Here is a 15,258-nt window from a genome sequence, read left to right as displayed (position 1 = left end):
TTCTTTACCACTTTTATTCTACTGCCCTCCTTTTAAAATTGCTACTTGGAATATTAATCTTATGTTTGCTCTTATGCTAAGAAAAAAAAATTAGGGTTAATTATTAAGGGTTTAATTACAAAGGGTTAGGGAGATACTGTGAATTTAGAAAAATAAGAAAATGAGTTGTGAGAAATTGGGGTTAGCAAAATTCAATGAAGAGCTTATTATCATTCAAATTTTCATTAACATTTTGAAATACTGATTTTTTCTGAATTTGAATCTTCTTTTCTTTTGATTTTAAGCGACTAAGAAGATTGTCAACCAAATATAGAACAGAAAAGATTTATCCCACAGCCACTGGAGAAAAAGAAGAAAATGTTAAAAAGAACAGATATAAGGACATACTGCCATGTAAGTTTAAAATGCCATTAAAGGAACAAATGGATATGCTAATTAATAGTTTTATACCTTAAACTAGCTTTCTTCTTCCTAATGAGTTCATTTGTTAAGAAAATAATGATGAGCTTTTCTTTCAAGTTACACTACAAGATAATAATTTGTGGTTGTGCTTGCCTTTCCTTATGATAGTAGATTTTGTTGTTGTTATTTTACTGTTCATTTTTTTCCCTTTAAGTGTCATAATTACTCTGATACTGCCCCACTTTCAAATCTGAAAAATCCAAGTAAAAATATCTTTTGTGGACTCCCTGTTCAGAGAAATTTTTTATAAAAAATAAAATAATACAGACATAATTCAATAAGTATAATACATTTTATAAAATGCTAAAAATATTAACTCATCTATTTTCTATTCATAAGAACTATAATTGATTAATTGAGCATTAAAAATGAACCATGAAAAAAAAAATGAACCATGATTCATGCTTGTGTGTCTACTGTTCTTACTAGTCTAAGAGCATGGTATGTATCTCTGAGGGCATGCCTAAGACTGATAGCATTATATTCTAATAATGATAATATAATTATATTCTTAAACAGTATAGTTTTCTATCAGAATGCCTTTAACTGTAAAAGTTAAAAATTTATATCATACCTGCTGTCTTTTAAAGCTGCCAATAGTCTTTCTCTTTTCCTTCTTATCTAGAAATCTGTACATTCCAGGATACCATTCTCTCAACTCTCCTTTCATCCTTTTTTTTCTAGCTTTATTGAAGTATAATTGACAAAATTTCATTCATTCCTAAAGTTTATTCTCTCTAAAATGTCCTTGATAAATTTTCCAGTGACTTTAATTATCATATTCGGTAGTCTTTTATTACTATTGTTGTTGTTGTTAATTAGTGCTTATTCTTTTCTGTTAACTGTTTTGATGTTGTTGACCAGTCACTATTTTTTAAATTTCCTTCTTCTATAATAACCCTTTTTCAAATTGCCTCATCCCGCACTTGTCTTCTTCCTTCTTTCTTACTGTCCTCTTTGCATAAATTTAATCCTTCATCTTTCTGTTGTTATTCAACTTTACTTTCAGATATGGGATCTGTGGGTGGCTGGTAGCAGCACAGTTATAAAGTGGCAACAGAGCATAATAAAGAGCTCTGACTGGAAGTTCAAATCCTGCCTCTGTCAACTGTTATCTATGTAATTTTGGATGTATCCTTTCTGTGCTTTGGTTTCTTCATCTTCAAAATGGAGATTAAAATAATAATTACCTTAAAAGATTATTTTGTGCATGTACAATGCTTACAGTTGTCCCTAGCACATAGTAACCACTCATTAAGGTTTTGGAAAATAAATTCACTTTTCTTACCAAACCACTTCAGAGTAGTGAATAGTATGGGTTTCTGAACAGTTCTTTTAAATTAAGCAATATAATTTTGAGGTACTCTTATTATGCTCTGGAATTAATGTTCAGTTCAGTTCAGTCGTGTCCAACTCTTTGCAACCCCATGGACCACAGCACGCCAGGCCTCCCTGTCCAACACCAGTTCTTGGAGTTGACCCAAGCTCATGTCCATCGAGTCAGTGATGCCATCCAACCGTCTCATCCTCTGTGTCTGTCTCCTCCTCCTTCCTTCAGTCTTTCCCACTATCAGGGTCTTTTCAAATCAGTCAGCTCTTCACATCAGGTGGCCAAAGTATTGGAGTTTCAGCTTCAATATTAGTTCTTCCAATGAACACTCAGGACTGATCTCCTTTAGGATGGACTGGTTGGATCTCCTTGCAGTCCAAGGGACTCTCAAGAGTCTTCTCAAACACCACAGTTCAAAAGCATCAGTTCTTCAGTCCTCAACTTTCTTTATAGTCCAACTCTCACATCCATACATGACTATTGGAAAACCATAGCCTTGACTAGACAGACCTCTGTTGGCAAAGTAATGTCTCTGCCTTTTAATATGCTGTCTAGGTTGGTCATAACATTCCTTCTAAGGAGCATGCATCTTTTAATTTCATGGCTGCAGTCACCATTGGCAGTGATTTTGGAGCCCAGAAAAATAAAGTCTGACACTGTTTCCACTGTTTCCCCATTTGTTTGCCATGAAGTGATGGGACCGGATGCCATAATCTTAGTTTTCTGAATGTTGAGTTTAAAGCTGATGTTTTCACTCACCTCTTTCACTTTCATCAATAGGCTCTTTAGTTCTTCTTCACTTTCTGTGATAAGGGTGGTGTCATCTGTGTATCTGCTGCTGCTGCTGCTGCTGCTCAGTCGCTTCAGTCATGTCTGACTCTGTGTGATCCCATAGATGGCAGCCCACCAGGCTCCTCTGTCCCTGGGATTCTCCAGGCAAGAATACTGGAATGGGTTGCCATTTCCTTCTCCATGTGCATATCTGAGGTTATTGATATTTCTCCCAGCAATCATGATTCCAGCTTGTGCTTCATCCAGCCCAGCATTTCTCATGATGTACTCTGCATATATAGCTGAAATAGCTCAAATGGAATTCCATCACCTCCACTAACTTTGTTCGTAGTGATGCTTCCTAAGGCCCACTTGACTTCACATTCTAGGATGTCTGGCTCTAGGTGAGTGATCACACCATCGTGATTTTGTGTTGTGAAGATCTTTTTTGTATAGTTCCTCTGTGTATTCTTCCCACGTCTTCTTAATATCTTCTGCTTCTGTTGGGTCCATACCATTTCTGTCCTTTATTGAGCCCATCTTTGCCTGAAATATTCCCTTGGTATCTCTAATTTTCTTGAAGAGATCTCTAGTCTTTCCCATTCTGTTGTTTTCCTCGGTTTCTTTGCGTCGATCACTGAGGAAGGCTTTCTTATCTCTCCTTGCTGTTCTTTGGAACTCTGCATTCAAATGGGTAGCTTTCCTTTTCTTCTTTGCTTTTGGCTTCTCTTCTTTTCACAGCTATTTGTAAGGCCTCCTCAGACACCCGTTTTCCTTTTTTGCATTTCTTTTTCTTAGGGATGGTCTTGATCCCTGTCTCCTGTACAATGTCATGAACCTCCATCCATAGTTCATCAGGCACTCTGTCTATCAGATCTAGTCCCTTAAATCTATTTTTCACTTCCACTGTATAATCGTAAGGGATTTGATTTAGGTCATACCTGAATGGTCTAGTGGTTTTCCCTACTTTCTTCAATTTAAGTCTAAATTTGGCAATGAGGAGTTCCTGATCTGAGCCAGTCAGCTCCTGGTCTTGTTTTTGCTGACTGTGTAGAGCTTCTCCATCTTTGGCTGCAAAAAATGTAATCAGTCTGATTTCAGTGTTGGCCATCTGATGATGTCCATGTGTAGAGTCTTCTCTTGTGTTGTTGGAAGAGGGAGTTTGCTATAAGCAATGCATTCTCTTGGCAAAACTCTATTAGCCTTTGCCCCGCTTCATTCTGTACTCCAGTGCCAAATTTGCCTGTTACTCCAGGTGTTTCTTGAGTTCCTACTTTTGCATTCCAGTCCCCTATAATGAAAAGGACATCTTTTTTGGATGTAAGTTCTAGAAGGTCTTGTAGGTCTTCATAGAACCATTCAACTTCAGCTTCTTCAGCATTACTGGTCAGGGCATAGACTTGAATTACCATGATATTGAATGGTTTGCCTTGGAAATGAACAGAGATCATTCTGTCGTTTTTGAGATTGCATCCGAGTACTGCATTTCCGACTCTTGTTGACTATGAAGGCTACTCCATTTCTTCTAAGGGATTCCTGCCCACAGTAGTAGATGTAATGGTCATCTGAGTTATATTCACCCATTGCAGTTCATTTTAGTTTTCTGATTCCTAAAATGGTGACATTCATTCCTGCCATCTACTGTGACCATGTCCAATTTGCATTGATTTGTGGACGTAACATTCCAGGTTCCTATGCAATATTGCTCTTTACAGCATCGGACCTTGCTTCTGTCACTAGTCACATCCACAACTGGGTTGTGGTTTTTGCTTTGGAATGAAGAGAGGGAATTAATGTGCACACTCTTAAAGAAACAGTGTTTCCACCTTGTTTTTTTACCATCTGAGGAAATGAATCTCAAACAGCTTCAGGTTTCTGTTTTCATATGTTGTTTCATTCATTCATTTTACAAGAAGCTTTGAACATATACTATGTGCTGCAGAAAACAACCTGACCAAATACCTTGCCCTTGTAGAGCTTATAGTGTAGGCAAGGCAATGAACAAGTCAAATAACATGTGTGGTCTCTCAGAGTGGTTAGTGCTATTGATAATAATGTAGCAGGAGTTACAGAGAGAAAACTGAGAATAGGAGGAAGCTTTATTAATTTTAACTAGAGATAGATGGGGAAGTTCAGTGCTGTTCCACTGGTCCTCTGAAAAATAAAAGCCTTGCTTTGTATTGTTTGCCAGTTTCTTTAGGAAATGAATTATTTACCATAATCATCAAAACAAAACTGAGGGAGGTACTATTGTATGCCATTTTGCAGATAAAAAATTGAGACAAAGGTTAAACAGCTTCAGTTCAGTTCAGTTCAGTTCAGTCGCTTAGTTGTGTCCGACTCTGAGACCACGTGGACTGCAGCACGTCAGGCCTCCCTGTCCATCACCAACTTAAATAGCTTGCCACACAGCTAATAGTGTGGTGAGAATTTAAACCCGGGCAGTTTGTATCCAAAGCATTGGTTTTCAGCCACAGTGATTTTGCTCCTAAAGGGACAGACATTTAGCAATGCTAGACGTGGTTTGGTTGTTTGGTTATTACAACTAGGATGTGGAGTGAGCAGGCTGCTACTGGCATCTAGTGGGTAGAGGACAGGGAAGCTACAGCATCCTACAATCTGGAGGCCACAGCCTCCTCACAACAGAGAATTAGCCAAGGTCAAATAAAAATTAGCGCTGAGGTTGAGGAACCTTGCCCTAGCGTCTGAGCTCTTAAACATTGTGCTATAGGCAGAGTAGCAGTACCTTTTTACTTTAAGTTATTTAAGGTTTGATAGGTCAGTTTCCAATAAATTTCTAATCATTTTAATTTGGAAAGTTAAATTAATAGTAATAGTTTTTAGAGATACATATTTTCCTTCTGTCATAAGAATAGTGCAAATGGACAATTTCGAGTATTTAGCATGACCAGTGCTTGCAGTTTATTTTTTTGTTTTTTTAAACAGCCTTATTGTGGTATAATTTACGTATCATAAAGTTGACCCGTTTTTAAGATGGGGACTCTTTATACTGTTGATGGGAATGTCAATTCATTCAGCCACTGTGGAAAACAGTATGGAGTTTTCTCAAGAAACAAAAAAAAATAGAACTATCATATGATCCAACAGTTTTGCTCCTGGCTGTATATACACAAAAAAACAAAAACACTAATTTAAAGAGATACATGCATCCCAGTATTCATATCAGCATTATTCACAGTTGCCAAGCAACCTAAGTGTCCATCAGCAGATTAATGGATAAAGAAGGTGTGAACAGTCTCTTCAAAGCGTTCGCAGTATTTTTTTAATTGATTTTTTATCCTATTTAGTTATAAAAGTTTTCTATATACCCCAGATACAAGTCTTTTTTCAGATATTATGATTTGCACCTCCCCCCCCCCCCCGGCCCCCGCCCCCTCTCCAGTTTATGGTTTGTCTTTTCATTTTCTTAGTGGTGTCTTAATGCACACTTTTAATTTTCATGAAGTCCAGTTTATCCGTTTTATGGGTCATGCTTTTCATGTTCAGTCCAAGAACTCTTTGCCTAATCCAGAATGACAAAGATTTTCTTCTGTGATTTTTCATTTCATTCCTGTAAATATTATAGTCTTAGCTGTTGCATTTAAGTGTATAGTCTATTTTGAGTTAATTTTTAATATGGTGTCAGGTAAGGATCTAAAATAATCTTTCAGCACGTGGCATTGTTCCAGCACCATTTGTTGAAAATTATCCTTTCTCCTCTGAATTGCCTTAGCTCTTCTGTTGGAAATAATTTGACTGTAAATGTAAGAGTTTATTTCTGAACCCTTAATTCTATTTCATTGACACCAGATCACAGTATCTTGATCGTTGTAGCTTTATAGTAAGTTTTAAAGGCAAGAAGTGTTCTCCTAAAAAATTGGTTTGGTTATTCTCAGTCCTTTGCATTTCCATATAAATTCTGAGATAAGCTTGTCAATTTCTGCAAAAATTCCTACTGGAATTTTAATAAGGATTGTGTTGAATCTATGGATCAGTTTAAGGATAAGGATAATTGCAATTTTAAACCATATTGACTCTTTGAATCTAAGTGTTCATCAACAGATGAATGGATAAAGAAAGTGTTTATGTCTATATATGTGCTGTGCTTAGTCGCTCAGTCGTATCCGACTCTTTGCAACCCCATCAGGCTCCTCTGTCCATGGGGATTCTCCAGGCAAGAATACTAGAGTGGGTTGCCATGCCCTTCTCCAAGGGATCTTCCCAACCCAGGGATCGAACCCAGGTCTCCTGCACTGTAGGTGGATTCTTGACCATCTAAACCACCAGGGAACCATATATATAAGACAACTCTGTTTATTTAAATCTTTAATTTCTCTCAGCAGTGTTTTATGGTTTTCAGTGTACAAATCTTGTATTTCTTCTTGTAAAAAGTTTTTATGCTGTTGTGAATGGAATTATTTTAATTTTATTTTCAAGATTTTTGTTACTAGTATATAGAAATATAGTTCATATTTGCACATCGATATATTTTTTTTTTTTTTTTAATCCACTGACCTTCGGAGAGAGAAGCCTTCCAGGCCACAGTCCCTGGGGTCACAAGAGTCAGACATGACTTAGTGACTAAACGACCACGACCTTCCTGGACTCATTTATCTTAGTAATTTTTCTGTGGAAATGTTAGGATTTTTTACATATCAGAATCATGTCATTTACAAATAATGATAGTTTTACTCCTTTCTTTCCAATCTGAGTGTCTGTTTTGACTTATTTCACTGGCTAAAACCTCTAGTATAATGTTGACTTGAAGTGGCAAGAGCAGACATTATTGCGTTTGATCCATTAAAAGTAATTTCATCACTATTCAAAGATCACTTAGGTTTTTCTCAGGCTATCTGGGAGATTTGGTTTATTTTATGCTAGACCACTGAGACCAGGCCTATAATTAAGAAATTTCTGGATACTCCTGTGTCAAGGATGACCTGTTGCTTTTGTTTGTTGAAAGGGCTAAAACTGAGCTGGCTAGCCTTTAGAAGTGATGGATCAGGGTATTCTGCCTATTCCAATGTTATTATGAAGATTCTTTTATTTTTCACACCTAGGATTTATCAATAGGTGTGTGTTTTCTTGGAGGCAACAATATATTTATATATTGTTTGGTGTGTGTGTGTTTATTTGTCGTTGGAATAGATGTTTGTTGAAGAAGAAAAAAGCTACTACTTTAAAGAGCCTCCTGTGTAGCGAATACTGGTTTTATCTATTTGGAAATGGCTCCTGGGAGACTGCAGAAGCAGGCAGCAAAACCATGAAATGAAAACAATAATTTCTTTCATATTCTTTAAGTTATTTCTCTTCATGTTTATGCTTAATAGAACCACTGATAAAGAGTATTAAAATACACATACTATGTTATACACAGCATAATATTGATTTTTATATTCTCAATCTAGTAGTGACTAGAAAATTTGCCTGTGCCTTAGAGTGTTTAAAAAAAAAGCCATTAAAAAATTCTTATTCAAGTATAGTTGATTTACAATGTTGTGTTAGTTTTTGCTGTACAATAGAGTAATTTAGTAATACATATACATTTTCATAATCCTTTTCATTATGGCTTATCACAGGATATTGAATAGTTTCCTGTGCTATATAGTAGGTCCTTATTGTTTATCCATCCTATATATAATAGTCTGCATCTGCTGATCTCAAATTCCCAATCCTTCTTTCCCCTTCCACTCTCCCCCTTGGCAACCAGAAGTCTGTTTTCTATGTCTGTCAATCTGTTTCTGTATCATAGATATGTTCATTTGTGTCCTGTTTTATATTCCAAATATAAGTGATGTCCTACAGTATTTTTCTCTTTCTGACTTCACTTGGTATGATAGTCTCTAGGTCCATCATGTTGTTTCTAATGGCGTTATTTCATTAAAAAAAAAAAAAAATCACATTTCTGTGCCCCATCTTGAACTGACTGAATCAGACTTACTGCAGAATATGGGACTCAGAACTCTTGCTTTCTAAGTTATTTTCCCCAGCCCCTCATTGCTGTATGATCAGCAATAGATGAAATGAGAGTGGCAAAATGTTGAAGATGGGTAGTAGATAGATGAAGTTCATTATACTGTTTTATTTTTATATACACATAAAATTTTCCAGAGAATTTTTTAAAAAAATTTCCCAACTTGTATGTAGCAAGCAGCTTGGCACCAGTATTGGCTATCATTTGGGAGCCACTGTTCTCATCTGGATTCACAGTCCCCAGAAACATTTACTAAGGATTCAATGGTCAGCCAACTATTGTACAGTCTTTGTCTTTGAGATACTTTGTATTAATTGGAACCTATCATTATTGGTTCAACATGGTATCAACATGGTAAGAAGAAGCATCATATGGTTATTTAACTGCCATTGTACTAACTTCAGAATTGTTCTATTATCATTTACCCAAAGCATAGCATTTTTTATATGTACATTTCTGATCTAAAATGGCTTTTTAAAAAAGACATGTAGGATGTAATGAAACAAGAAACAAAGCATTGATACACATGTATGTATTCTCTTTCCTGGAAACATGGGAAGGGGATAAATAATTTTAATTGGAAACTAGTATGTCTTTCTTATATATCTCTTCCTACATATTTCCAAAGAAGATTTCACCAAAAATAAATAAATAAAATTAGCAGAACTGGACCTTTATATTAATGTATAAATTCAGTTTGTTGACTAATAAATTAATTATTCTTCTTAAAATGTTTGCTAGGGGACTTTTTTGACATTCCAGTGGTTAGGACTCCACACTTTCACTGCAGGGTCACAGGTTCAATTCCTAGTTGAGGAATTAAGATCCTGCATGCCATGCAGCGAGGCCAAAAAACAAAAAGTTTAAGTTTATTTGTATTTGTTACCATTTCTGTATGTCTTTTTGTATTTTAATTGCCTTTAATAATTGTCCCTGGATTAGAAACAACTGAAATGATTGTGGCATGTTACATGTTATTCAGTTTAGTTCAGTTCAGTTCAGTCGCTCAGTCGTGTCTGACTCTTTGCAACCCCATGAATTGCAGCCCGCCAGGCCTCCCTGTCCATCACCAACTTCCGGAGTTCACTCAAACTCAAGTCCATTGAGTCGGTGATGCCATCCAGCCATCTCATCCTCTGTCGTCCCCTTCTCCTTCCGCCCCCAATCCCTCCCAGCATCAGAGTCTTTTCCAGTGAGTCAACTCTTCACATGAGGTGGCCAAAGTACTGGAGTTTCAGCTTCAGCATCAGTCCTTCCAAAGAACACCTAGGACTGGTCTCCTTTGGAATGGACTGGTTGGATCTCCTTGCAGTCCAAGGAACTCTCAAGAGTCTTTTCCAGCACCACAGTTCAAAAGCATCAATTCTTCGGCGCTCAGCTTTCTTCACAGTCCAACTCTCACATCCATACGTGACCACAGGAAAAACCATAGCCTTGACTAGACGGACCTTTGTTGGCAAAGTAATGTCTCTGCTTTCAATATGCTATCTAGGTTGGTCATAACTTTCCTTCCAAGGAGTAAGCATCTATTAATTAGGACCATGAAATTAGGTGATCCTACTACTTTAGTAGGATTTCACAGGCTCAAAGTCTAGCCCCAGATACTTACTAAGTACAAAAGAAAAGATAGTAATTTAATGGTGGAGGTACCAGCTGACACCAAATTAGCTGAGTGAACACTACCCAATAATAAATATTATTTGTCAAGTGAAGTATTCAGCACTTTTCATACATCATCTAATTTATTTGTCACTTTTACCTAATTTTTTAAACTTAATTTTCATAATTTCTTATAAAATATGAAAGTTAGAGTTCCTTAAAAGAATTTTGACAAACTAATGTATTAAGTTTTAGTGCTTATTAAAAACTGTAGACATGTAAATCCTAAACTCTTGTATAGTAAATCTAAGATGATGCTCAGGACTTTATATTTTTAAAAGAGGTCCTGAATATTCTGATTCCTACTTTGAAACACAGCTTTACAATGAGACCCACTTCCTATCAATATGATGTTAGAAATTACCCTGCTTATACTTAAAAGTCAGTTTTCATTCATTTTAAGTAAATAATTTTAGTTATTTAATCTTATTTATGGTTCATTAGGGAAAAAAACTTGTCTGCTTATAGGACGTTATTTTAAAAATCCCTTTTTTTCCCTGTAGTTGATCATAGCCGAGTTAAGTTGACTTTAAAGACTCCTTCTCAAGATTCAGACTATATCAATGCAAATTTTATTAAGGTATGTATTAATTTTAAATGGTGTTTCTCTGCCATATTTAATGACTTCCTACAATACTAGTTTTATTAAAAAATTTTAAATTGCCTAATGTGATGCCAACGGTGAAAGAAGTAAAGTCACAGCCATGACGTATTTTTATGTTTTCTGTCTAGCATCCTTATTAAAGATTTTTGCTTAATTTTATGATAGTGGAGATAAAGTTTTTTTGTTTGTGTGTTTCTTCTTTTGTATTGAAGGCTTATTATAAACACCTTTGTTGCTGATTAGTTGCTAAGTCATGTCCAACTTTTGTTGACCCCCATGGACTGTGTAGCCTGCCAGGTTCTTCTGTTCGTGAGATTTCCCCAGGCAAGAATATTGGAGTGGGTTGCCGTTTCCTTCTCCAGGGGATCTTCCAGACCCAGGGATCGAATCCACATCTCCTGCATTGGCAGGCAGGTTCTTTACCACCAAGCCACCTGGGAAGCCTTTACTGATTGCTAAATTGTCTCGTTTGTTATGTACACAAATGTACTTAGTCATTTCTGTTAATGAACCATATAGGGTATTTATCAGTAGAGAGATTCAGACTGCTACTTGAGTAAATAAGACTATTTTGTTCTGTTACTCTGTGCTTTTGAATCTATTTTACAGTATTTTGTTGAGAAAAATATTAAGGTGGTAAGAGTTATATGGTAGAATTAATGTCAACATTGAAGAATTATGGTTCTAAATAAAAGCTTTTCCTGAAAAGTCAATTTTATTACAAATATGGCAGAGCCCAAAACTAATAGTTAAACAAAAACTAATACATAGGGACTTCCCTGGTGGTCCAGTGGCTAAGACTTCCCACTCCTAATGCAGGGGTTCATTCCCTGGTCAGGGAACTAGATCCTACATACTGCAACTAAAAAACAAACAGAAAGCTCCCACATGCAGTAACAAAGATCTTGAGTGTTGCAACTAAGACCTGGCATAACCACATAAACAAATAAATATGGAAAAAAAAAAACTAATACATAGTTCATTCTTTCAGATATAATTGAGGCTTATGTTCTTTTATAAGGACATTTGTTAAAAGTTCTAGTTTTTAATTGCACCTAATAACACTGGCTCACTGAATGTACTGGTTTAACATTTTAGTCTGCTAGTTTGTTTGATATATTCTTGGGTTTACTATTAAAAGTATATTTAGTAGGTGCTTAAACCAAAGACAGCTATGGAAGAATCTAGCTAAGAAAGAACTATTAGCTAGTTCTAGTCTTATTTTTTAGAATTGATGCATGCTTTTAAGTTTCTGCTAGTTAGTTTTGTTGACTAGGGCTTTCAATTCCTAGGTAACTAATAATTTTTAAAATAGCATAAGGAGGTTTACTTTTGAATTCTATGAACCATGTTTCACCAGAAGCTGAAGTGAAATATATTTTGTCATGCTTTTATACGTTATTAAAGAAAAATTATTTGGAAATTGTTTAGCTGAAAACAGCATTAATGCTAATAACATTTGAAAACTTAAAATTTAGGTAGAAAATATTTTTGGTAATCATAATTTGTATGCTTTTAACTTTTTTAGGGTGTTTATGGGCCAAAAGCATATGTGGCAACCCAAGGACCTTTAGCAAATACGGTAATAGATTTTTGGAGGATGATATGGGAGTACAATGTTGTAGTAAGTATTGTATGAAATGGCATGATTTTCTAGCCATAATGATGTGTTAACTATATCCTACAATATGACTTTTGAGCCATAATGTTATGTTAACTATAGTTAGTTTATTAAAAAGACAGAAACTGATGGCTAGGTTGTCTTGTTAAATTTTGAGAAATTTGTTGAAATATTTCAAGAATAGAGTATGGCAGTACTTTAAATCTTGGTTTAAGTTGGTAGTATAAGACAACTACCAAACACTGATAGATGGGTGGAAGGACATCTATGTGATTAAAAACAAATATTGTCAAATGTTAATGGTAGAACATAGATGGTAGCTATACAGTGTTTAGTGTAAAATTATTTCAACTTTGCTGTATGTTTGAAACATTACATTATAAAACTGTTGGGATGGGAAAGCACATGTAATAACCTTCATGTTTAAAGACAGTTACATTCAACCTTTAGTAAGCAAAGTATTTAATAGTGCTATTCTATTCAGTAAATATCCTGAATGCATTATTTTAATTACAAAAGATATATCTGTAAGATTCAAAAAATTCAGTTAAAATCAAATACATCTTGTTATTTGAAGCCAGTTTAACTCATACTTTTAATATTAAACGTACTTTTTTTGACAGGCCAGGTATACTTCTTCTCAGAATAAAAATAATTCTTGAAATGTACATTTTGTTAGAAAAGTAAAATTGTATTTAACTGATATATTATCAATCTTATCCCACCCCTTCCCCCTTATTTTTAGATCATTGTAATGGCCTGTCGTGAATTCGAGATGGGAAGGGTACGTATAACTGTTAACATTTAAAGTAATTGTAGAATTTTTTTTTTATTACTTCATTTCTAGGGATATATATTCTTGGTCTTTTATTATATTCTTAGCCTTAGTTGTTAAAATAGTTAATTCTTCTCTTTTTTGTGTGTTCTGCTATTGCTTTCATTTTAACAAAAGGAGCCAAATCATCCCTAAACACATAAAATACTTTTATATTTTATAGGTACATTTTATGATATGTTTAAAGCAATAGAGTCTGTATTGTTACTTAGTAGTCTTCCAATATTTAATGGTGTTGTAAGTAGAACACTGCTTATGGACAATAAAAATGATTTAAAATAATTCTGATTAATTTACAGCTTGAAATTTCTAATTTCTGTCTGCCAATTACACTACATTTTTGTAATGGTATCTCCAAAATGAAGAGAGGAAAATTCCTTAATCTGAAATTTTTTAACATAGGTAAAAAACATGTACAAATGAAATTAGTATCAAAACCATTCTGATCTCCTGTAGAACTGATTCCTAAATCTTCAGTTTAAGCGTGAGCATCTATAAATGTGACAAATAAATTATCTGATAATTTGAAGTATCCTTATGCAAGTACTCTTGCCTGGAAAATCCCATGGACGGAGGAGCCTGGTAAGCTGCAGTCCATGGGGTCGCGAAGAGTCAGACACGACTGGGCGACTTCACTTTCACTTTTCACTTTCATGCATTGGAGAAGGAAATGCCAACCCACTCCAGTGTTCTTGCCTGGAGAATCCCGGGGACAGGGGAGCCTGATGGGCTGCCGTCCATGGGGTCGCACAGAGTTGGACACGACTGAAGCTACTTAGCAGCAGCATGCAAGTATAGTTCATTAATTGCATTATAGTTAAACTAAGAAATGATTTAAAAGTTGTAAAACTTCTTATTAAAATTTTCAGTCAAGGATACATTGCATAAAACAAGATACTCATCTTTCAGTTATGTGAAATATTATTATATATAAATCATTAGAAAGCCTTATTTTTACTAGTAATTTTGTCATTCCTCCCAACTACATCAGTTACCAGTAGTGGAAACATTAGCAATATTGGACAGAAAATGAACAGTGTAAGATTAATATACAGACTGAGATACTGTTAAGTAATTACCTGTTTAAATATTGTCAGTATGTACTTCGGTACCATTATTATTATTAGTTGTGTTCAGTTCAGTCGCCCAGTCGTGTCCGACTCTTTGCAACCCCATGAATTGCAGCACGCCAGGCCTCCCTGTCCATCACCAACTCCCGGAGTTCACTCAGACCCACATGCATTGAGTCGGTGATGCCATCCAGCCATCTCATCCTCTGTCGTCCCCTTCTCCTCCTGCCCCCAATCCCTCCCAGCATCAGAGTCTTTTCCAATGAGTCAACTCATCGCATGAGGTGGCCAAAGTCCTGGAGTTTCAACTTTAGCATCATTCCTTCCAAAGAAATCCCAGGGCTGATCTCCTTCAGAATGGACTGGTTGGATCTCCTTGCAGTCCGAGGGACTCTCAGGAGTCTTCTCCAACACCACAGTTCAAAAGCATCAATTCTTCCTCGCTCAGCTTTCTTCACAGTCCAACTCTCACATCCATACGTGACCACAGGAAAAACCATAGCCTTGACTAGACGGACCTTTGTTGGCAAAGTAATGTCTCTGCTTTTGAATATGCTATCTAGGTTGGTCATAAGTTTCCTTCCAAGGAGTCTTTTAATTTCATGGCTGCAGTCACCATCTGCAATGATTTTGGAGCCCCCAAAAATAAAGTCTGACACTGTTTCCCCATCTATTTGCCATGAAGTGATGGGACCAGATGCCATGATCTTTGTTTTCTGAATGTTGAGCTTTAAGCCAACTTCTTCACTCTCCACTTTCACTTTCATCAATAGGCTTTTTACTTCCTCTTCACTTTCTGCCATAAGGGTGGTATCATCTGCATATCTGAGGTTATTGATATTTCTCCCGGCAGTCTTGATTCCAGCTTGTGCTTCTTTCAGCCCAGCGTTTCTCATGATGTACTCTGCATGTAAGTTAAATAAGCAGGGTGA

General features: G+C 35.8%; 1 protein-coding gene across 4 annotated transcripts in view; it reads left to right on the top strand.

Annotated features, from left to right (window-relative positions):
* Positions 1 to 15,258, top strand: part of PTPN12 (protein tyrosine phosphatase non-receptor type 12) — a 92,185-nt gene that overhangs the window by 40,341 nt on the left and 36,586 nt on the right. For 2 of the 4 annotated variants that reach the window (XM_059885630.1, XM_059885631.1), the window contains exons 2-6: positions 285 to 393; positions 9,583 to 10,029; positions 10,700 to 10,776; positions 12,329 to 12,424; positions 13,167 to 13,205. In XM_059885630.1, the coding sequence (XP_059741613.1) occupies positions 285 to 393; positions 9,583 to 10,029; positions 10,700 to 10,776; positions 12,329 to 12,424; positions 13,167 to 13,205 (768 nt within the window). Of the gene's footprint in view, positions 1 to 284; positions 394 to 9,582; positions 10,030 to 10,699; positions 10,777 to 11,090; positions 11,211 to 12,328; positions 12,425 to 13,166; positions 13,206 to 15,258 lie in introns of those variants that run through there. The other 2 variants (NM_001205991.1, XM_059885632.1) reach the window with 2 other exon arrangements.

Source organism: Bos taurus, chromosome 4, assembly GCF_002263795.3.
Source record: "Bos taurus isolate L1 Dominette 01449 registration number 42190680 breed Hereford chromosome 4, ARS-UCD2.0, whole genome shotgun sequence".
In the NCBI taxonomy this organism is placed as follows: Eukaryota; Metazoa; Chordata; class Mammalia; order Artiodactyla; family Bovidae; genus Bos; species Bos taurus.
This window is presented reverse-complemented; position numbering and strand designations above follow the sequence as displayed.